This window comes from Eleutherodactylus coqui, chromosome 8, assembly GCF_035609145.1.
Source record: "Eleutherodactylus coqui strain aEleCoq1 chromosome 8, aEleCoq1.hap1, whole genome shotgun sequence".
Taxonomy (NCBI): domain Eukaryota; kingdom Metazoa; phylum Chordata; class Amphibia; order Anura; family Eleutherodactylidae; genus Eleutherodactylus; species Eleutherodactylus coqui.
In genome coordinates, this window is record NC_089844.1 from 148862764 (window position 1) to 148886850 (window position 24087).

At 45.8% G+C, this 24087-nt stretch overlaps 1 protein-coding gene across 2 annotated transcripts in view; it reads right to left on the reverse strand.

The window, feature by feature from the left end:
* Positions 1-24087, reverse strand: part of RAI1 (retinoic acid induced 1) — a 177560-nt gene that overhangs the window by 4993 nt on the left and 148480 nt on the right. For both annotated transcript variants that reach the window (XM_066576683.1, XM_066576682.1), the window contains 2 exons: positions 13424-18764; positions 3679-3772 (listed from right to left, as the gene is read on the reverse strand). In XM_066576683.1, the coding sequence (XP_066432780.1) occupies positions 3679-3772; positions 13424-18748 (5419 nt within the window). In that variant the 5' untranslated portion in view covers positions 18749-18764. The remainder of the gene's footprint in view (positions 1-3678; positions 3773-13423; positions 18765-24087) is intronic.

The following is a 24087-nucleotide window of genomic DNA, read 5'->3' on the forward strand; positions in this document are numbered from 1 at the left end:
GCCGCAGTGATCCCTGGTCCGCTCCTTCTCCATTCACTGAGCGGTGAGTGTTCCTGTGTATAGGCACAGGAATGATTATTGCTGGGACATCCCGTTGGGCACTTAAGCGTGGCAGGTCGTTCAGTGTAAAAGGGCCCTTAGTTAGTCCTGCTCTACATGAGGCGTACGTTAGCTGTGAGAGGGGCAGAGGGAGCAGTCGCACCCGAGTTCAGGCGCTTGAATGGGCCCAAAGCCATCAGTATTATAAATGATACATGATAGGGGGCTGTAACACATTTTCCATTAGTCATGAGCCGTCCAGGAACCTGTACAGGAAATAACTCTGTGCACATCTGTATGAAGACCCCCAAGGTGCTCCATAATGACAAGGACTGGGGAAGTTTAACTTTGGGCACTGCCAGCTTTTTCCTGGAGGCTGACTTTGAAAGCTGACCGCTTCTAACTTTATCTGATGTGTTCGCTTTAAATTTGTTTTGAAAGCGCAAAAATTAGTTTTCCGCATCCTCATCCATCCCACAGGTAAAAAGTGGTTTCTGTATTTTCCTTAGAATGCATTAGCCAACAAAAAGAGTATAACTTGAGTCAGACTCCTCCAGAAGCGGCGGAGCTGGGTATAGCCCGGGGAGCCGAGCCATGGAGTATACAAGCTGTACGCCGCTCCTGTAATTGATTTCCTTCTCTAGGAAATTCTCCTGTTGTTTCTGGACTTGGAGAAATGTCAATGTAAGCCCTGGGATGGGGAGGAGATGTAAGACACGGGAAGTACGTCTGCAGAACTGACTGAAGAAAAATAAGAAGAGACGTGAGAGCTGCTCCCCAAACCTCCTCTCTGGGGGGACAGAGCAAGTCGGGGAGATGAGTTGCCTGTCTTGTTTTACAAGCTGGGATGCGGCCAAGGAGCGCGGAGCGGCTGGACTGCCGGGCATGTGGCTCATCAACTAACTCACGCTAGATTACTTTTGCTGGCGAGAGCGCATCCTCCTTAAAGTGAACGGCCGTCTTTTATCATTATGTAGGCTTTAGGTCCGAAATTCTGGACTGACTGATTACTCAATATATCTTTCCAGCGGTCAGAGCTCCGATTTCCTGATACGGAGCTCCAATTCTCTTTCACAGATATACAATTACATGACAGAATTGCAGCCACCACTGGGGGGAGCTTACTATATAGGGTTTATACACTAAATGGCCCCTTTTATTAGAGCCCTCATCTAGTAGGGTGTTGGACCACCTTTGGCCTTCAAATCTGCAGCAATTCCTAAAAGTGTAGATTCCACTAGACCAGTGATGGCGAACCTTTTAGAGACCGAGTGCCCAAACTGCAACCCCAAATCCTTTATTTATCACACAGTGCCAACATGTCAGGGGGCGGGGCTTATCACCACGTATGATTTTTACCCCCCGCCGTTCTAAAAAGAAAAGGGCCGCTTCAAGATAGACCGGGTGCAGATTTTGACTGCTTTTTGGATGCGGAATTTGCCACGGAAATTTCCGCTGAGGACATTCTGCAGCATTTCCACCACGTGTAAACATACCCCAGCAGGAATAGTCAGCCCTCCCACAGCAGCCCCAGCGGTAATAGTGACTCCAGCCCCACAGCGGCCCCAATAATAATAGTGACACCCTACAGTGGCCCAAGTAGTAATGCTATTATTACTGGGGCCAATATGGGGGACACTATTACTAATAGTATCCCCTATATCACCCTCTGTAGCAATAGTGCTCCACTGAGACTTATATAACTTGCCCCCTCCTCCTCATAGAAGAGCTGCTGCTCCTCTGCTCGGCACTGATGCAGGCGCTGATTCCAGGTGCACACTGTGAGGTCAGTGTGTGCTGCCTGACAGCTCCTCCCCCCCTTGCTATCGCAGAACTAAGGAGGAGATGTCAAGGGAGGGGGGAGGAGCATCCAGGGTGGACACTGACGTCACAGTTTGCTCCTGGGATCAGTGCCACTAGCAGCGCCACTGAGTAAATACAGTCAGGGGAGCCACGGTACCCCAGCCAGTATTCACTGCCGTGCTGAGCAGCTGCTGATGCGTGCGCCAGCGGGGAGGGATCTGCGTGCCGCCTCTGGCATGCGTGCCATAGGTTCGCCACCACTGATCTAGATGATGAAATCGTTCTGCAGGAATATCGGCCCCTACGGACAGGAAGCTTCTTGTAGTTGCTGCAGATTAGATGGAGGTGCTGACATGTTATGATCAGCTGACAGGAAGGGGTCAGCGATTCAGGAAGGGGTCAGCGATTCATGCTGCTTGCGCCAAATTCTGACTTTGCACCAGCACAGGGCAACAGAAATCTGGATCCATCTGACCATATATTTTTCTGCTGCTCAGTGATACAATTTTTCCACTTTTTTGCCCCCCGGAGTCTCATCTTTCTATTTCTCTAAGACACAATGGCGCAGGCACTGGTCGTCTGCTGTTATACCCATCTGTAGTAAGAATCGGCGAGTTGTATGTTTGGACACGTTAGTTGGAGCTCCAGGGTTGTATTTGGCTGCTCTTGGCTGTGCAGCGCCTGTTGGGCAGAACAATTCCTGACATCCTCCTCTAGCCTCTTTTGTTACAAGTTGTTTCCGTCCATAGGACCCCGTTTTAGCGTTTTTTTCCCCCTCACTTACGCTATTCTCTCTATACTCTTCACACCGTTACATGAGAAAACCCACGCGGTTTGCAGCAAAATGCCTCGTTGGAAGTCGCTCAGATCGCTGGATTTTCCCATCTAATGTGGATTCACACAAACTGATCCACGGAAAACTTGTCACCAGATTTTATCCTGCACACCGGGATCACAGGGAGACTTTCCACACAGGGAATCTCCTATCATGAAAGGGCTGGGAGCTGTAATAAAAGCGGGGCAATTCTGTGTATATAAATTGTATACAATAAACTCCTAAGCTCCCTCTAGTGGTGGCTGCAGGTAGCTTCAATTCTATCATGTAACTCTATGTGTATGCAAATTTGGAACTCTGTAGCAGGAATAAAACAGCTTCTAATGATCGGCACTCCTAAACGGCGAAGTCATAAGTGTAAATGGGCCTCCGTAGAAGTCGTTGCATTTTTCTGCATTTTATCAGTTTTCTAGAAAGCTGGGTGTCAATCAATATGGCTACCAGAACAGCGGCGGCAGAGCTGGCACCTCTGCCTAGTTCTGCAGCAATACAGGGAAAGGGAACGCATCACTGGGACAGATAGGCTGTTCAGGAATCTAGGAAAGTTGGATGACAAACACTTAGAGAGCCGAATGGCTGAAGAACATACAATTTAAAACTCCCCTCGAAAAAGAAAAAACTCTTAAGCAATTTCCCTTGATGATGTACAGTTGAAAATTCTGGTGTGACTAGGGGTGACCTTTATAGCCAACATTCCTTCTGACACAGGCAGGTAAGATATAGGGAGCTGTTTGATGGGGACATACATTGAAGGACAGTAGAAACTCATCCTTGAAGTTCTTACTCTGTTATGTTAGATACAGAACAGAGACGGTTAAAGCCGATCATTAATGTGACAACCCGACCAAACAGCTCCCCCTATCTCAGCTTCTTGGACTCCCACTGAGGCCCACATATGGGAATTTTCAGGTTCTGGTTGCAGTGAAACTTGACAGAAGAGGACTCAAGGCTATGAAGCAACAACAGAATATACCCAGAATGCAGTGCAGTGAATGACTCACCTGCCTCCGTAGCGCACGTGTAATGGTAGGTCTGTGCGCATCCCTTGTGGTTGCAGCCCACAGTCGCTCCTGGCTTTTGACAGGTGGGACATATCTATAAGACAAGGAGAGGAGCCGTTTGTCAGACAAGGTCGTCCTAGGACGAGTTTGTACAGGGTCAGCACAAAAATAAAATAAGCAGAAGGTGATTCATCGTGATTCTATGTCATTACCCAGAAGCCCCAGCTGCAACTTAAATGTTTTTTTCTGTGCAGACTTGTCTGAAAATATCAACGTGCTGACAACCGTCTAATCCTCGGATCACAACGGAAAACACACGATAAGTAACGTCTGTAACCTGAAAGTTCTAGAACAATTCTACATAAAAAGTACATTACTTATCCTAAGTTACATCCTGTATTATACCCCAGAGCTGCACTCACTATTCTGCTGGTGGAGTCACTGTGTACATACATTACTTATCCTATACTGATCCTGAGTTACATCCTGTATTACACTCCAGAGCTGCACTCACTATTCTGCTGGTGGACTCAATGTGTACATACATTACTTATCCTGTACTGATCCTGAGTTACATCCTGTATTACACTCCAGAGCTGCACTCACTATTCTGCTGGTGGACTCAATGTGTACATACATTACTTATCCTGTACTGATCCTAAGTTACATCCTGTATTATACTCCAGAGCTGCACTCACTATTCTGCTGGTGGAGTCACTGTGTACATACATTACTTATCCTGTACTGATCCTGAGTTATATCCTGTATTATACTCCAGAGCTGCACTCACTATTCTGATGGTGGAGTCACTGTGTACATACATTACTTATCCTGTACTGATCCTGAGTTACATCCTGTATTATACTCCAGAGCTGCACTCACTATTCTGCTGGTGGAGTCACTGTGTACATACATTACTTATCCTGTATTGATCCTAAGTTACATCCTGTATTATACTCCAGAGCTGCACTCACTATTCTGCTGGTGGAGTCACTGTGTACATACATTATTTATTCTGTATTATACTCCAGAGCTGCACTCACTATTCTGCTGGTGGAGTCACTGTGCACATTACATTACTTATCCTCTACTGATCCCGAGTTACATCCTGTATTATGCTCCAGAGCTGCACTCACTATTCTGCAAGTGGAGTCACTGTGTACACACATTACTGATCCTGTATTATAGGCCAGAGCTGCACTCACTACTCTGCTACCAGCGTCTCGATATGGCTGTCAGCGACTGCCTCTCAGTCCCTGTGACAGGACTTAATGGATCAGCAGCAAAACTCACTCACAGTCTCCCCCTAAATCTGATTGGTTCACACCTGCTGAGAGTACAGCAGTGAACCAATCAGGTCAGTGAGAGACTGTGAGTCCATATTGGCCATGCTGCGCTACTGTGATGAAACGGAGCCAATAAGCGGCCGTGAAAAGTGTCCACCAATCGTAGTGTAATAAGGAGGACAGAACAAAGTCTTATATGGCGCTGTCACACTGCAGTCACCAGTTACATATTAGGCATGGACAGCATGTGGGCTGTGTACTTGGTTATACCAAGGCTGATTTTCCATCCCAGCCGAGCCCTGTATACAGTACCTACCTGGCATGCATTGAGGGACATGCGGACTCAACAGCTTGTGTGCTTCCCCCAAAGTGTGTCCTGCCTGAGGTACAGGACTGTGCAAAGGATCTAGGCAGGAGGGGGAAAATGCTACAAAGTAAGAACGCTTCCTCAAGTACAAGAGTGAGGCCTAATGCACGCAGGCAGAGATTCCGCACGACATTTCCGCCTTTGCACACTGCTATAGGATTGCATGCAATCCTATGTAGACAGACGCGATATTGATCGCGGAAAATCCACGCAAAATCGCAGCATGTCCTATTTCTGTGTGAGCCTCGCACTGCCGCGTCATCGCTAACGCACCGGCTCTCCACTGCGCATGTGCGGCTGAGCGCCAGCCGACACGTCGCAGAGCAGAGAGAGAAAACGCTGGGCAGGTAAGCGAGAGGTCACTGCAGGTCGCTGCGAGAATCTCACAGTCGGAATCCGACCCGACCCGACCCGACCATGCGCAAGAGGCCTTAATAGTTAATTTAGTCAGTTAACAAAATGCAAAGTGACTGAACAAAAGAGACATGTAAATCTCATCAATATTCGGTGTGACCGCCCTTTGCCTTCACAACAGCCTCAGTTCTTCTGGGTACACTTGCACACAGTTTTTGAAGGAACTCAGCAGGGAGGTTGCTCCAGACATCTTGGAGAACTAAGCACAGATCTTCTGTGGATGTTGGCTCACTCAAATCCTTCTGTCTCTTCATGTAATCCCAGACAGACTGGAGGATGATGAGATCAGGACACTTCCAGAACGACTTGCTTTTCTTTACACTGAAGGTAGTTCTTAACCCCTTAAGGATGCCCCCTCCCCCCATTTCAGTTTTTTCCTCCCCCTTTAAAAAAAAACAAAAAACAAATCATAACTCTTATTTATCCATCGCCGTCGATGTCTGAGGGCTTGTTTTTTGCGCGACGACTTGTATTTTTAATGGTACTATATATAATGTGCTGAAAAAGTAGGGTGAAATGGAAAAAAATAAATAAATTCAGCTGTCTTTGGGTTTTTTACGGCGTACACACTGCAACACAAATGACCCGATAACTTTATCCTATGGGTCAGTACGATTACTGCGATGCCAAGTTTATATATTTTTTGGCTGTACCACTTTTATTATTTCTCAAAGATATTTAATTTTTTTACATTATTTTCTGCCGCCGTCTTCTGCCGGCCATTAGTATTTTATTTTCCCGTCGACATAGTTGTGCGAGGGCTCGTTTTGTGCGGGACGTCCTGTAGTTTCTGATGATTTTTGAATGCATACGACGTTTTGATGACGTTTTATGAAATTTTTTCTTGGAGATGGGTGTGACCAAAAAAGCGCAATCCTGGCGTTGTTTTTTTTTCTGAGGACAGTCATCGTGCGGGGTAAATAATGCGTTGCTTTCAGAGACCGGACTTTGACGGACGCAGCGATACCAAATATGTATTTTTGTTTTATTATTTAATTATTTTGTTTTTTTTTAAATAATTACTGAAACGTTTTAAAACTTGTTTTTACTTTTTATTTATGTCCCCAGAGGAGACAAGAACTTGCGATGCTTTCATCGCTTCTGCAGTATGATGCACCGCGATCTGACAGGCGTTCTATCAAGCCACGCCACAGTCACGGCTTGATAAGCATTCTGCTATGATAGCCCTGGCTGCCGTGACAGCCGCACGGCAACCCACAATCTCATTGAGAGGGGCAGGGGGGGATGGGACCCCCGAACATTGGTCGGGGGGTTTAAATGCCACTGTCAGAATTGACGGCAGCATTTAAAGGGTTAACATCTCCGATGAGCCATGCGGCTTATCGGAGCTCTTGCAGGCGGCTGACGGCTGTAAGAAACAGCCGACAGGCACGATGTATGGAGCATGATCACCCCACGATCTCCCTTCATACATATTCCGAACGTGCAGGACGTAACTGTACTTTCTGCAGCGTTTAGGGGTTAATGACACTGGTAGCATGCTTGGGGGTTGTTGTCCTGCCGCAGAATACATTTGGATATCTCCCTGATAGTATTACATGATGAATAAGTATCTGCCTGTATTTCTCAGCATTGAGGCTCTCCACCATGCTTCACTGCTGCCTGCAGACACTCATTATTGTACCACTCTCCCCCATGCTTCACTGCTGCCTGCAGACACTCATTATTGTACCGCTCTCCACCATGCTTCACTGCTGCCTGCAGACACTCATTATTGTACTGCTCTCCACCATGCTTCACTGCTGCCTGCTGACACTCATTATTGTACGGCTCTCCACCATGCTTCACTGCACCCTACAGACACTTATTATTGTATCACTCTCCCCCATTCTTCAATGCTGCCTGCAGACACCCATTATTGTACTGCACTCCACCATGCTTCACTGCTGCCTACAGATACTCATTATTGTACCGATCTCCACCTTGTTTAACTGCTGTCTGCAGACACTCATTATTGTACCGCTCTCCACCATGCTTCACTGCTACCTGCAGATACTTATTGTACCGCTCTCCACTATGCTTCATTGCTGCCTGCAGACACCCATTATTGTACTGCACTCCACTATGCTTCACTGCTGCCTGCAGACACTCATTATTGTACCGCTCTCCACCATGCTTCTCTGCTGCCTGCAGACACTCATTATTGTACTGCTCTCCACCATGCTTCACTGTTACCTGCAGATACTTATTGTACTGCACTCCACTATGCTTCACTGCTGCCTGCAGACACTCATTATTGTACCGCTCTCCACCATGCTTCTCTGCTGCCTGCAGACACTCATTATTGTACTGCTCTCCACCATGCTTCACTGTTACCTGCAGATACTTATTGTACCGCTCTCCACTATGCTTCCTTGCTGCCTGCAGACACTCATTATTGTCCAGCTTTTCAGAGAACAAACTGCCTTCTGTTACAGACAAATATTTCACATTGTGACCCATCAGTCCAGAGCACCTGTTGCCATTTCTCTGACCCCCAGTTCCTATGTTTTCATGCATAGTTGAGTCCCTTGGCTTTTTTGGCCAATATTCTTCCATGAAGACCAATTCTGGCAAGACTTCTCCGAAGTACATGGGTCCTTACTGGTCTCTGCCAGTTATGAGCTGATGGCACTGCTGGACATCTTCTGATTTCGAAGAGAAGTATGATGTGTCTCATTTACTACAATACGTTTCCTTGGCTGACCACTGTGTCCACGGTCCTCAGTGTTGCCTGTTTCTTTCTGCTTCTTCAGAAGAACTAGAACAACACATCTTGAAACCCCAGGTGGCTTTGAACTCTTTGCCCGGGAAAACCATGCTGATACAGTATAACTACCTTGTGTCTTGTGGCTGTGCTCAGTCTTGCCATTGGCATATAACCTGTGATATGAAACTGTCTTCCACAACCTCGCCTTTGTAGCAAAGTTCGGCTGTTCCTCACCTATGTTTGAAGCCTCCTAAACATGCGTTTCTGTTTCAATTAATGACTGTGCTTCAACCTACATGATGATCATTATCACCTGTTTGGAATAATTGGTTAATCACAAACCTGACTATAATCCTACAAAGCCCCTGACGTGGTGCAAGTGTATCTAGAAGAACTGATGTTGTCCTAAAGACAAAGGCTGGTCACACTAAATACTAACTTGATTTGGATTTCTCTTTTGTTCCGTCGCTTTGCCTTTTGCTAACTGTCAAAAACTTTTAACCCTTCTATTTCTGGAAGCATTCTTAAACTGCAGCATTTTTTCCACACCTGCCTAGAACTTTTGCGCAGTCCTGCACATGGGTAACATAGCAGATGAAGGAAGTTGACCTTTCCTCCAGTATAAACCATCTCCTTGTCATGGGATCAGTCACACTGAGAGCGAACTTTGTACTTGGGATGCAGTTGCCCTTTCAATAAAGCATGAGACTGAACCCTCATTATCCATCCCATATGATGTTTGTATAATCTCAGCGCTACAGATGTAGTGGCGCCTTCCAACCTCATCAAGTATGATCACAGTGCAGCAAACTAGAAGAGCTCCGCGCGTGGGCGTCTTAACCCTGTGGATCTTTGCTTTGATGCAGGCGAAAAAATCTGGGGCACGGAATCCAGATGGAGGTGCTGGGGCAGAGCGCTAGGATTATGGTAGGAGCATACAGCGGGTCTTCTGCCAACACAAATCCAAATTTCTGTTGCAGAAGGGTTGCTAAAAAAGAAATTGTAGCCCGAAGGGGGTGCAACTAAAAGTGTATAAAAACAGTTAAAGGGGAAATGCTCCAAACTGTCCCTTCTGAGACCGATTCCGAAAACAGCTGGCTTAGTGTATAGGATGGGGAGTTGGTTAGTGTTCCCCATGTTATCACTATACTAGCAATGATCTTTCATTCATTCGTCACACAGTGAGTTTCCCCTTTAAATTTCTTATGTTTCCGGCTTTAATTGCTAAGAGATTCCCCCGAGTCTGGAGCAAACACGAAACATTACATAAAACCCTTTTATGCAATCATTATATAAGAAGCTACTACTGTACACAATGACTCCTATGATGATGCAGTAACCTCGTTTGGCCACTAGGTGGTGACGTTGTCTAATAGCGTAGACCGTGTTGCTTCACCACAAAATAAAAGGGGAAGCGTGATTTTATTTTGCTGCTGCAACCTTTGACGTGTGTCAGGGGAAAAAGGAATTTAGTAGGCTGGATATCTGTGGTAGAGCTTGTGAGGAGACATTCCCCAACTTGCATATTTTTGTATGCAATTTTTTTTCTTTTTGCTAATCAAGCTTAATTGCGGCATACTTAAAAGTTCTGCAGCTTTCTAAGGGCTCATTCGCATCTGCAGTAGGGATTTACGTCTGTCTGTTCTGGTATTTGCTCCTTTAACCCTTTCCAATCTAATTTTGAATTCAGGGTTTCCTAAAAGGCTTTCTCTTTTTGCTGTTATACAATGGTGCCATCTGCTGGCTAAAGCCAGTGTGTGAGCGCCAGAGAGACTCCGACAGTGGAGTGGCTGGCAATAGACGGTAAGAATACTCTTTCGGAAGTCTTCTGACATTGGAGCTGTAAAAGCTTCAATCAGAATGTAGGAGGAAGTCAGACAGTGCATTGGAAAGGGTTAAATCAAAGGGAAAAATGGAGACGCTTCATTCCATTAGAATGCCGTTTTTCTGCCCCCAAAACTTAAGCAGACGAAATCCCTAATGCAGAAGTTAACGAGCCCTAAAACACCTTTCGTGTCAATTCTTTACCATCGTCAAGATCTCTGTTTGCTGTCAAAGAATGAGAGTTTTGCTTTCATTGAGGGTGCGGGCAGACGAGCGTAGGCGTATTTACGTTCGCACGAGCGCAACGTATAATCGTCCGAGCGATCGTTTTTCACCGATCACGACCAGAGCTAGAAAGCGTATTTTCGTTTGTTCCTACTTTGCAAACGGTCTTTTCGGCGATCGAATATGCGTTGGCGCGTATTTCGGTCGCATATGTTCCGTTTTTTTCGAATTGCCGTTTTTACGCGCCATAAAATCGCCCATGTGAACGAATACATTCGAAACCATTGCCTCAGATGGTCACGTATATACGTTTGGTCGCAAAAACGCGCCGTTTATGCGCTCGTCTGCCCGCACCCTGATAGTCAGAGGACAAGCACAGACCTAAAGCTGCTATTACACGAGTGTTAGTAGCGGCCGTCGCAGGCCGGGCATGAAATACTGAATGAAAAAGGCCTACATGAAGGACTTTTTCAGCCAGTAAATGGCCAGACTGTCAAAAGACAATTGAATGACTCCAATATATTCAATAGGGTCCGCTCGGTGCGTTTTGGTTCTGTGGCAAAATAAGTTCATTCAGCTAGGGGATTCTCCTGCCCTGCTCCCATAAACAGGAAAACAGAATCCCCAAACGCAAAATGTGACCATACCCTTAAAACGGTTTTAGACTCTGGATGTAAACAGGAATGCTTCTATTTACTGACAGCTAACAGAGATCTTGAAAACAGTTGAGAAACTGAAACCAAAAACATTGAAAGCTGCAAAGACTTTTATGTTAGAGGGTACTTAGTAGTACTTTTGGTGCAATGTCTTCCACAATCCCAACTCAAATGTTGCTGGGATTCTTGTCACCTGCCAGAAGTTTAAAGGGGTTTTCCCATCGCAGCACTTCTTGGCTTAGATGAGAAACCCGCGCTGGTTTACCGACCATCTTATCAGCTTTCATGGAAACAGCCGAGACGACAGCCTTATGTTGTTTCCGTAAACTCCCAATGAAGTAAAGTTATGTAACGGAAATAGCGAACCAGAGTTTTCGTATAGCGAGAGTAATAGAGACAGTGGAGGGCGCTGTGCTACGATGTTTCCGTAACTCCCATTCTCTTCAATGGAAGCTATGGAAATAGCATAAGGCTGCTAACTCCAGCAAGGTGGTCAGGAAACCAACCAGGTTCCTCATCTCAGTCAGGAAGTGGTGAAACGGGACAATCCCTTTAAAGGGAATCTGCCATAGTTTATAAGCCCCATAAACTAAAGTTATGGACCCATACAAGAGGGAATGCCGAGTCCAGGGGTGTGATTTGTATATTGACCTACCTGCCCATTCCCCGTTGGTCTGCCCATAAAGCCCAACTTTCCATTGCACACACTGCCCATAATGAGAGGATAGCATGCGCAGACAATGCAGAGGACTACACCGCCCAACACTCCGAGAGGCAGCTGGACAGCGAGGTAACGGTGAAGTGGGTGAGTACAAGGTGCATTCAAGTTCTACGGTCTCCTAATTTTTTTTTACCGGGAATAGGAGCAGATAGAAACACGGGACACATTTCAGAAGATGCGGGTATTCTGCAGGGATGAGTAAGACAGATAACAGCATCACCCAGAACCCATGTGACCGCGGCGGGAGTTCAAAGCGTTTCAGTACTTAAAATAGCGACATTCACGTTCCAAGAATAGCGTGTGATCATCCGTTTTCTTCACTTGCATGGAATGACACCCATTGACATTCATCGCCAGTTGAGTGAGACATATAGTGAAGGTGTCATGGACATAACAAATGTGCGTTTGTGGCTGCGACAGTTCTTAGAAGGTCGAATGTTGTGTGAGAACAAACCAAGGGAGTCTCGGACGCGCACCAGCTGAACCGACAACATGATTGTGCAAATGAAGCAAGTGGTTACAGAGGACGGCTGGTCGACTGTAGAAGAGATTTCCTGCAAAGTTGGCATTTCCGTAGGATCTGTGCACTTCGTCCTGCGTGAAGACCTGGCGATGCGGAAAGTTTCCTCCAGGCGAGTGCCGCAAATCCATCAAGACCACGCTCCGCTCATTGGGTGGTCCTTATTCAGGGGTTTCTTCATGACAACAAGTGGTTCCTCCTGCTCCCTACTCACCTGCACATAGCGATTTTTGGCCTTTTCCAATGATGGTCGCATGTTTTACAGTTGTGCCGCTCGCGCATCAGTGATTTTCCAGTGGGCAAAAGAAGCCCCTAAGGAAGCGTTCAGAGCAGCTATGCAATCACAGTGTCAACGCTGTGAAAAAGGTGTACATCAAGAGGGAGACTATATTGAGAAGTGACAATACTTTCAGGTTCCTGCTGTAATAGGAGACTTTAGAACTTGAATGCACCTCGTATAAAAATCCCACCCCTGGACTCAGCACCCCCTGGCTTATCAGCCCATAACCTCAGTTTATGGTATTCATGGGACTTAAAAGGTTCCCTTTAAAGGGTTTATCTCACTGCAAATTGGGTGGAGGGTCCATCTGCTGAGGCCCCACCCATCCAGAGAGGTCATCCCAGACAATCCTGGACACATTACAAAACTTTGATAGTGGTCACTGCACATGCATGCCACCGAGCCACTCATTTCAATGGGACTGCTGGAGATAGCCAAATTTGAGAACTTGGCTATCTCAACAGTCCCACTGAAGTGACCATCTGGAATAACTTGCAGAGATGGGAATACTCGTTTAAATCTAATAATGGGAGACACAGGAGCTTTGCTGGATGGGCTTCAGGCATTCTACGTTCACCACAGCAACTATGAACTCCAGTAATATTGGAGATGCCCATTCATTGGCTCTAACATGGTGATAACTCAAAAATCAATAAAACAAAATACTTTTATGTAGAATTTTCAAAAATTTAAAACTTCATGCAAAATAGTCTGTACATTGCATTGTTACTGTGTTACTCACTCCAGAAGCTGCCATCTGTAGAGCTTCATGGACACCATAAAGTTTTCCGGCCACTAGGTAAACTCCGCTGGTCCACACAACACAAGCTTCATGGACCCAGTGCTCCTGTGTCTCGGCCTCCATAGAATGAAGCTCTAAGCTTTTACTGCAGTGGTGCCTCCTGGGCTTCTCAGTCTCTGTTCCCTCTGTCTTTTTATTACAGCAGTAACAACTGGGCAGCTTCCTGAGAGCCCCACGAGCACTAGAGCGGAGATTGTTGTGTTTGACTAAGTCAGTGGCTCCATTGTCTGTGCAAGACGTCCTCCCGTTCCCTGTTATGCACACAGAATCAACTGGCTTGGAGGGCTTTTCTGTTGAGGTGTCCTCTGGTTTGGGTTTATCTTTCGGCCTTGGTTTCTTGTTAGGTAAACAGTCCATGGGGTAATAGGGGCCGCAAAGATCACCCAAGTCTTTATAGTTGGCAGGACAACGACACAAGCAGCAGAGAAGACAACCGGAGCTTACCGACTTGCACACAAGAGGTCCCAACTGCATCCTAGAAGAAACCGGTACAGAACCTTGACTGGAAAAAGTGACAGAGTGAGACGAAGAGTGGACTGCACTTCTCTCCTTCAATAATCGCATCTCATCACCAGCAGAATTGACGATGGTGCAAGTAGTAATAAAGGCATTTTTTTTCTCCACCTGAATATATGGGGAGAAGAGACGGACTCTGCTTTCAGCCCGAGCTGGTTTAGAGGACACATACTTCAATTTAATTTCCGGCTCTTTGGGTGTAACAAGAGGAACAATTTGCCTCTTTGACCTTCGTTTGGTTCCAGGTGCTTGGCTAACGGACCTGCTTTGAGGAGGAGGAGGAGGAGGACACTTGCGCTGCCTCTTGGTGTAGCCATTGAAAGTTGGATACTTAGATTTTTTTCTAGTTCTGGTTTGGGACAAGGCTTCCCCAGATGTGTTGGGAAGATTGGAGTTCTCTTTGGGCCCCACCTGTTTGCACTCACTTGAGCGGAACTTATTGGCCAAGAAAACATTGTCTGATAAGGCTTTATCTTTAGATGTAAGAAGTACAGATGGAGAAGAGCCAAGGAGCTTTTTCGCTGTGGTTTTAGTAGTGCCCAGGGAACTTTTGGATCTCCCTCTTCTGAACTTCTTTTTGGGGATAGAACTAGGCTTTTTCGAACCTGGACAGTTGCCTTCTCTCTTGGTCACATTATGTAAGCCGCCCTCTTTTTGCAGTACATTTGGAGCTGCTCTCTTCTTGTAGAAAGGTTTTCCTTTGAGAGGCTTTTTGTTCAACCCTTGACAGCTCCCACGTAATGGTTCATGCTCTGGCTTTGAAGATTCAATACGGGTCAAATTCTGAACCATTCTCTTGGTGCTGGCATCTGCTGGCATGGTGCCATCTTCGCTTCCTTGGACAATGCTACTCATACTAATACTGTTAGATGCCAAAGTATGTGTTAGTCCTGCCATAGTAGCACCTTGTTTCTTTTGATTTGGTGATGTAATTTTTTGAACAATGGCTTCCAGTTTCAAACCTCTGCCTTTTCTCGGGGGCAAGACCTTTGTCTTTATTGGTCCATGATAAGATGCACGAGAGGTCACCTTCAGGCAAACATCTTGAGTCATTCGGACAGAAGGAGGACTTAGGTTGACCTTACAATTTTTCTTTGGAGTTATTGCTAACTTAACCTTCTCTTTTTTGACTGGTTTAATTTTTTTGAATAATTTAGGAGGAGTCTCCGGCTTCAGCTCTTTAATCTTTTTACTACGTATAATCACGTTTCGCTTTTTGGCCGGAACTGGAGAAATTAAGTTTGATTTTCTCTTCAGAGAATGTAAGGGCCGCTCAGAATTTTTGACATTTATTCCCACTGCTGTGTTCGAGAGCTTCATCCTTTTCTTGACTTTTGGTATCATTTGAAATGTATCAGCGGTAGAGCAATTGTTGGCAATTATTTTCTTTAAGGATGAGCGCTTCTTCAGGACAAAGTTCATTCCCTTCTTTCCTCTTCTTCTCTTTACTGGGAAGAGCTCTTGTTTCTTGCTTCGTGACCTTAGAATCATGGAGCGCTCCTCCTTCAAAATACTGAAGCCATTTTCTTTCGATTTCTGAGTGCCGCTAAGGACTGTGGTTGTGTTATTTTGCAGAAGGAACACATTTTCGTCATTAGATGCTGGTATAGTTTTCAGGGCATTCTTTCCACCTCTTCTTCCCGGTTTATATGGGGCCCTCTCCTTCTCACCAAATGCGCCTTTCTTAGTTATCTTTTCTTGAGGAGATGCCTTTATACCTGTTCCACATCCTTGAGGTTCCACTTTAGCAGTAGAGGAGCGGGTGCACATCCTTGCCGGAGTCGCTTCTGTCACAGGAGTCTTATTAATTGCTGCTACTTCATTTACTTTTTCTGTCTGGCCTTTATGTTCTTCACTTTCAGACTTACTATTCTGTTCTGTTTGGGATTGGACAGAAGCGTTAGGCTCAGAAGCTTTGGCGATTTTGCAATGACTTCTTCGACCACGTAGAGATTTCTTTTCTACGACTTCTTCAGTTTTAGGAGGTGGCTGATTATTTATTTCCGTTTTTTCTTCTTCTGCTTCTTGTAGAGCTCCTAATTCTAGCGCATTGTCGTCGATGTCTTCTACAACTTTTTCTTTTGTGTCTTCGATGTGCGGTATTGTGGATTCAAACCAGCTTTTCACTTTTGACTCTGTTTCAACAGCGGGTCCGAGCAACATGATTGAATTACAAGACAAATGTGAAGGTGCCACCAAATTCTCCTTCTCTTCGTTGTTTGGATTTTCTATGGACTCTGGTGTGTTAATGGAAGATAACACTTCAGAACCCCTGGTTGGTTTAGTAATTGATTCATCATAAATGAAAGATTTTCTTTCGGAGAAGTCACACAATGAGGAATAGTCTTCTGGTTCTAAGTTCGATTCTTTCTGGGAAGGCAGATCAGGGATGTCTTGGAAATCATCTTCAGTGTAACAGTCTCTGGTGTCTTCCAACCACTTCTCATTGTCTTCTTTGCCATCATCTGGGTAAGCCATTTCTTCAGCCCCCTCTTTGTTAAACTCTTCCCCAGAGTCATTTTCCAGGGGTGTCTCTACATCAGGGACATCAAGCTGACTATCAACTTTGATTTCTTTGCTTTGAAACAAACCTTTTTGAAGATCTGAAGAATGAAGACTTAACTCAATTTCTTTCCACCGAAGGCAAGACTCGGCCATGTTTTTATCTGGCCAGTCGAAGGGATCGGAATTTTTTGCACAATTTGTGTTTGCCACTGTATTTGAGTAACTGGTAAAGCCGGCACTAGATGTCACAGGTTCCACATCCTTCTCTGTGCCCAAAACAACAGAATTTTCAGCTTTTTCAGCATTCTTTTCATTAGGCGATGGAAATTCCTTCTTTTCGTAATAGTTCTCATTGAACTCATCATGGTTCCGAAGCGGAGTTTTTTCGGGTGCACCTTTCTTCAAAGCTTCCGAGAGCAGTTGTACATTCTCCTGATCTGACCACGTGCTTTTGACCACTGATTCCACACAAGTTTGATTTTCTAAATTGAATGGAGATTTGGGTGAATTATTATCCAGTTCTGGAGAATCGACCCAAGCCTTTTCGGCTTTCTCATTATCAATAGCATCTTGCAGAGCAATGATTTCTGTAGACAACTCCTCTTGGGATAGAGCGTTAACCAGTAAGTGAGGGCATTCTCTCTCACTGCTCACCAGTTTTGCAAAAGTCTCCAAGGGAAGGTTGGCATGTATGCTTTGAAAAGAATCGTCAGATTTTGTAGACATGTTGTCAGGTGATGTCACAGAACATGTGGAGATGGATTCTAGCTTCATTTTGGTACTGTTGGCTCTGGCTGGACTTCGTCCTGGACCACAATACAAATAATTCCTCTCTAGTTGGTCATCAGAACCACTAAGGTAGTCTGTATCTTGAACCTCAGCATGGACAGATTGTGGGGTACCAAGGGTTTCTGAAAGAGGTGTCCCCATCGGTTCAGATGAATAAGCACTGCTCTCTGAACTACAGTGCTGTCCTTTCATTTGTTCAGGGGTCCTGGGAGAAGTCTTAATTGACTTCTTCTGTGGAATTCCTGACTTGGTCATAAGAAGTTGTTGAACGGTTGTCGAGATGTTCTCCACCTGTGAAGTGAGGGCTGTAAGGCTTTGCAAACTGAGGTCAGACAGCAATGTCTCTGGGATTTTATCATTCTGCAAGCTTTTCGTTTGAGACTCTGGACTGGAGGTGCCCGTAGGTGAAGGATTCAGGAGAGGCATGTAGTGGCTGTGATCAGAAATACCCATAGGGAAAGTATTGGCGTTATGCTGTTGCTGGTTGTACTGAAAGTTCTCAATGTTTGGCATTAGTGGAGAAGGGGTAGAACTATAAGATGGGGATCTGCCCACAGAGCGGGCTGGAGAATGGCTGGCACTTGGACTGAATGTTTGATAATACTGCTCTGGAGTTCTGCTGGGAGTCTCAGGTTGACAATACGCTTGGCCTTGTTGGCTATAATGTTGTCCATGGTACTTGGCCATGTTCTGGTAGTGCAAAGTTTCCTGTGTGTGGTGGCGCTGAGTTTGCTCAAAGGAAGTCATTCGAGATGACTGGTAGCCATGCATGGATTGCACCCGTTGACCTGCATTAGCCATAGCATGTTCAAGGGGAGGGTTAGAGGGGGCTGTGCAACTTTTGAAGGAATGAGATACAGGGCTGCTGCCTGGCACGGAGGAATATGTGGAAGTGGGGAAATTCTGGTTAAAGTGGGACGACTGGGAAAAAGGCATGGGGGAAGATGGGACATCATTTTGGACCTTCTGCTGTGGAAGCTTAGTATAAGGAAGATTTGGTTGCTGGGGGTGGTGTAGAGAGTGGGAACGAAATGTTATCTGCCCAGTTGGATCTTGATACCCCCTGCTTTCTCCAGGGGTCTTCTTTATTACATTTTCCTCATATTTTGTCCCACCCAAAGCCTGAGATTGCCCCCAGTTTTGCATCCCATCTTCTCCAGTATACTGTCCAGGGTACACATTGCCCTCAGGGAAACTAGCAAAAGAGACCCTGCCTTGAAGCTGTTGGACATTCATGTGCTTGTCACCACGGGGGTATTTCTCCCCAGTATTGTTCTCGTAACCTTGATAGGACGTCTGGGCATAGTACCCTTTGGTCATCTGTCTCTGACGCACACAGTTGAGCCCCGGGTGACTTTGATGCCTGTAATTCTCCAGGCGTGAGGAATCCTGTGAAGATGGTTGGTAGTTCTGTTGGTTGCCATGGAAACCACACCTTTCCCGAAAAGACTGCATGACTTGCTCTTGTTATCTGTAGAAAAAAATAGAACAGGAGAGATTCAGATACGAGGCTTTCACCTGCTACCACGCTAATCTCGCTACCCTGTCACTGCTGGCTTACGGACTTATAGTCACTACTTTTCCAAATTGTAGGAAACCCATAAATTTAACCCCAAAGCTGCAATATACTGTCACAGGACCCGATGTGCATTCATCAAGATAGCTTATCTATGTAAACCCTATAACCGAGGCACCTTTAGACCTCACACCTCAACTGGTTCCTACAGACTTACTATCGGTACCAACGTTATATCAGTCCCACTTTACACTACAGAAGTTTGGGGCAATCAATGTTTCGAACCAAGTCAAACCGCTGAGGCCGCATACCAGTTAGACCCAAGAAACTCAGGCACAACAGTGAATAGTCTAAATTGATTTTAATAGATCTGTATGCTGTCCGTGGAATACAAGGACAGCACAAGGCCCTATTACACAGCCATGTGGATGGGTCTAGCTGCAGGAATGGCGACCAAAGAAATAGAGTTGCAATCGTTGTTGCAAAATCTCATGATGTTCCCATATTGGGCCCCATGTATCAGAGCCGACGATGTGCGTAGGAGTTGCATTCGAACCAGGCAACCTAAGTTCTCAAACCACAAGTCCCAGCGTGTCCTAACGAAATGGAAAAATACAGGCTGCCTGCACCGGATGAGAGACCTGATCACATATCAAGCAACCAAGTCTGCACACGTTCCCCAGTGTGTCTGTGAACGTGCCCACCACGCCGGCACCTGTGCCCCTAATTAGCTAAGGTTACCCAGTACTTTCCTATACAGCCTGCACCAGCAGGACAGACCGTCCTCCCTTCCCCCATGCAGTCAGCTGGTTCCCTCCCAGTGATTTGTGCAGGGGAAGATCAGCAACATTTTACATGATCTATGTTTGAAGCTGCACAGAAGGTGCTTTGGTGGAGCCAGACGCTGCATACAAATGAAATGTAGAGGAGTGCGAGCCATTCGTGCTGCTGCAACGCTGCCAATATCACAAGGTGCAGGATGAATTCCAGGCAGCGGCTTATTAGTGCTTAACCCCTTCTCCACCGCAGGGGGAACCGGACGCTGCAAAATAAGGTTCCTCGACAGCTCGAAAGAAGAAAAAAAAATAACAGGAAGAAAAATCTACTCCGCTCGACAGGGCGCCTTTTATTCCCCCCTCTCCCCCCCCATGTGTCTTCCCTAAAAGGTCTGGGATTTTTATTTTTTTTTGCATCTGAGAGGGAGGAGGAGACGCCGGAGTCAGAAGCGATCAATTAATATCCAGGCGCTATAAAAATCTATCTACGCCACAGAGTAAAAAAAAAAAACACAAAAAAATAAAAAGGCAAAAAGCACTCACAGTACGGATCCGATGGCAATCCTTTCACCATCGCTGTGTGAGATTTCAGCGGCAGAATGGAACTGAAAATTAGCTATTGTGCGATGCTACAGGAGGAGGAGGGGAGACTGTAGCAAAGAGGCGCCAGGTAGGGGTTAATGCCTTGCGGTGTGCCATGTATACGCGGAACATTCGGCATGCACAGAAAGAAAGCGGCAAAGGCCTGTTCTAGCCGGAGAAAAGAAAAAGGCTTGTCGTATCCAATATAGGGGTCCTAGCACCAGCGGTCCTCCGACAGTCTAATATGCGTAGTGTTAAAATCCGTCCCCCGCACTCTGATCGCGGCGGCGGAGGCTGCAGGCAGCCGTCATTTGTTTACATGTGCTCCCTGCAGGATTGATTGGTCACGTCTGCTCTGTATGGATGAGATACATACAGCGAACGCATGTAAACAAAGAATGCCTCCCTGACAGTCACGTTCCCCAGCGCTGGAATTTTAACCTTCTGGGGGTTACATATCTGTAGTGTCATCTTAAAGGGGAAGCCTGTAGGGTTTTTCTTTTGAAGGAGCCAATATGGTGGCAGCCGCTTTAAGTATGCCGGAACTGTGCATATGTCATAGAAAATATGGCGCAGATATATTTAGTGATGTAACTGCGCCATTTTTCTGTCTTTAGGGATTCATGAAACTGTCTAAAAGAAAGACTCTTTGTTACTCATAAGCAACCAATCACTGCGCAGGTTTCATTTCATATTCTGCACTTCATAAATGAAAGCAGAGCTCTGATTGGTTGCTATGGGTCTTTTTAGGGTCCCTTTACATGGAACAATTAGCTCCCCTACACGAGCCCCGTTTAACGAGATTGTTGCTCATTAAGGATGGCATCACATAGTCATATTTGCACTCACAAAATTTGCACATGCAATACACATTCATTCACATTTCCATATTTTGCACATGCATTTCAGTTGCACAAACAAAAAATAGAACATGTTTAATTTTTCTGCGTATTTGCGCACCAAAGTCGTCAATAGGGGGTGTTAGATGTGCAAGGAGATGCGTGGATTCACAACTGGCTGAGTGATCGTACGCAAAGAGCGGTCATAAATGGCTGCACATCCAAGTGGAAGAATGTCTCAAGTGGGGTACCACAAGGCTCTGTCCTAGGGCCAGTGTTGTTGAACATTTTTATAAATGATCGGGAGGAGGAAATTGATGGGAAACTCATCAAATTTGCTGATGACACAAAGCTAGGAGGGATGGCTAACACTAGAGAAGAGAGAGGATTCAAAAAGATCTAGAAAAGCTTGAACAGTGGGCAGCGACTAACAGAATGGTATTTAACAAGGAGAAATGCAAAGTCCTACATCTGGGCAAGAAAAATGCAAAATGCACATACGGAATGGGAGGAATTGAGCTATGCAGCAGCACATCTGAAAAAGACTTGGGTATACGAATAGATCATAGACTGAACATGAGTCAACAATGTGATGCAGCAGCCAAAAAGGCAAACACAATTCTGGGATGTATTAGAGAAGCATTGAGTCTAGATCACGTAAGGTCATTATCCCCCTCTACTCTTTCTTAGTCAGACCTCATCTGGAATACTGTGTCCAGTTCTGGGCACCCCACTTTAAAAAAGACATGGACAAACTGGAGCAAGTTCAGAGAAGAGTTACCAGGCTGGTGAGCGGTCTGCAAACCGTGTCCTATGAGGAAAGGTTAAAGGATCTGGGAATGTTTAGATTGCAAAAAAGAATGCTGAGAGGAGACTTAATAGCGGTCTACAAATATCTGAAGGGCTGTCACAGTGCAGAGGGATCAGCCCTATTCTCATTTGTACAAGGAAAGACTAGAAGCAATGGGATGAAACTGAAAGAGAGGAGACACAGATTAGATATTAGACAATGAGGGTGATAAATGAGTGGAACAGGTTGCCACATGATGTGGTAAATTCTCCTTCAATAGAAGTGTTCAAACAAAGGCTGGACCGATATCTGTCTGGGATGATTTAGTGAATCCTGCACTGAGCAGGGGGTTGGTCCCGATGACCCTGGAGGTCCCTTCCAACTCTACCAGTCTATCATTCTATTCTGAGAATCTATGAACGTGCCTTGCAAAAGCGAAAAGTACAGTAAAATATATTGATGTGCGTGCAAAAAAGCATCGTTCATACCACAAATACTCAGGCAAGCGCAAATACATGTACGCCCAGGGGTGCATTCACACGGGCGAGTATGATATTCTAAGGAACTCAGACCAATGTCATGCTTGTAAAATTTCGACAACTGTGAGTGTGTTGCGATTTGCAAGAAAATCGCATTGATGAACATGCAGTTTTCACGTGCATGACAATCGCATGTACTTTCAGTGGAAAAATTAAAAATCGCATGAAACGCACATGTACATATGAGTGTGATGCAGGTTTTTTTTTGTCTCAGCCACAGGAAACAGGGCGAGATTTGTTTAGACTCGCAGGAAAACAGAACATGCTGTGATATTTCCAGCTCGCAACATCGCTGCGCCAGAACACTCGCACACTGAAAACCATGGAGTCCATTTCAGTGCGCGTTTTGTGTGTCTCGAAGCGAGAGACTCGCCTGTGTGAATGCAGCCTTATGCGGTGGCCTTCGCAGGAGCCGACTGAGAATCTAGATGGGACAAACAATGGTTCTCGCGATTGTTCCTCCTGAACAAAGAATTGTCGCTGCCGGCAGAATGACCCCCATTCACACACTGCCGACAACGAGGATTGTTTTTCCGCCTGCACAAAAGATGCGATTGGCCAACAAATGAGTGTTTTGAATAAGTGGACGTTTCGGCAGGCTGGCGGTCGCGCAAAATAGTGTTCATAGGAGCTTTACATGAAACAACGGCGCCCTTTTGCACGGAATGATTCTTGCTCAAAAAATTGTTCAAACGAGTGAAAATGAAGGATAATTGTTCAGCGTAAACGCAGCCAACGATCGAACGGCAGATGATAAAGCATTCGCTTTTCATTCATTTTCTGCAGAGCAGGCAATGAAAGCTGCGCTCTGATTGGCTCTTATTTCTTATACTGCTGAGGTAAAATGAAAACTGCGCTGTGATTGGCTGCTATTTCTTATATTGCTGAGGTAAAATGAAAGCTGCTCTGTGATTGGTTGCTATTTCTTACACTGCTGAGGTAAAATGAGAGCTGCGCTGTGATTGGTTGCTATTTCTTACATTGCTGAGGTAAAATGAGAGCTGCGCTTTGATTGGTTGCTAGGGGCAACAAGGCCAGTCTTGCTGTTAAACAGTTCTGATACGTGGGGCCTATGGATCATGAATGAACCTTTGTTCATATCTAGAGATGAGCGAGTATACTCACTAAGGCACATTACTCGAGCGAGTAGTGCCTTAGCTGAGTATCTCCCCGCTCGTCTCTAAAGATTCAGGGGCCGGCGCCGGGCAGGGAGCAGCGGGGGAGAGCGGGGAGGAACTGACGGGAGATCTTTCTCTCTCTCTCTTCCCCCCGCTTCCCGCCGCAACTCACCTGCGCCGCCCCCCGATTCTTTAGAGACGAGCGGGGAGATACTCGGCTAAGGCACTACTCGCTCGAGTAATGCGCCTTAGCGAGTATACTCGCTCATCTCTATTCACATCCCATGTAAACAGGGCAGCGATCAGTCGGCGAACAAGCAAATGCTTGTTTACAGGCCGATCTGATCTTTTGCGCTACCAAAAAAAATAATCATTGTCGCCAGCGCTTCTCCCCATGTGCTGCCAGCAGCGATTAAAGTGTATGGCCTCATGTCCTACAGGTGGAATCTGCAGTTCAAGCTGCCCCTAGGCTACTATGGGCGTCCGTACTAGAATTTACACAAGCAAATCTGTTTTCCGGATTCCACATGCGGAAAACAAATCGCAGCATGCTCCATTTTAGTGCAGATTTGAATTAAAGTCAATGGAAGCCTATTTGTGGACGGGCCGTGGATTCCGCGGCAAAGCAGGAGTT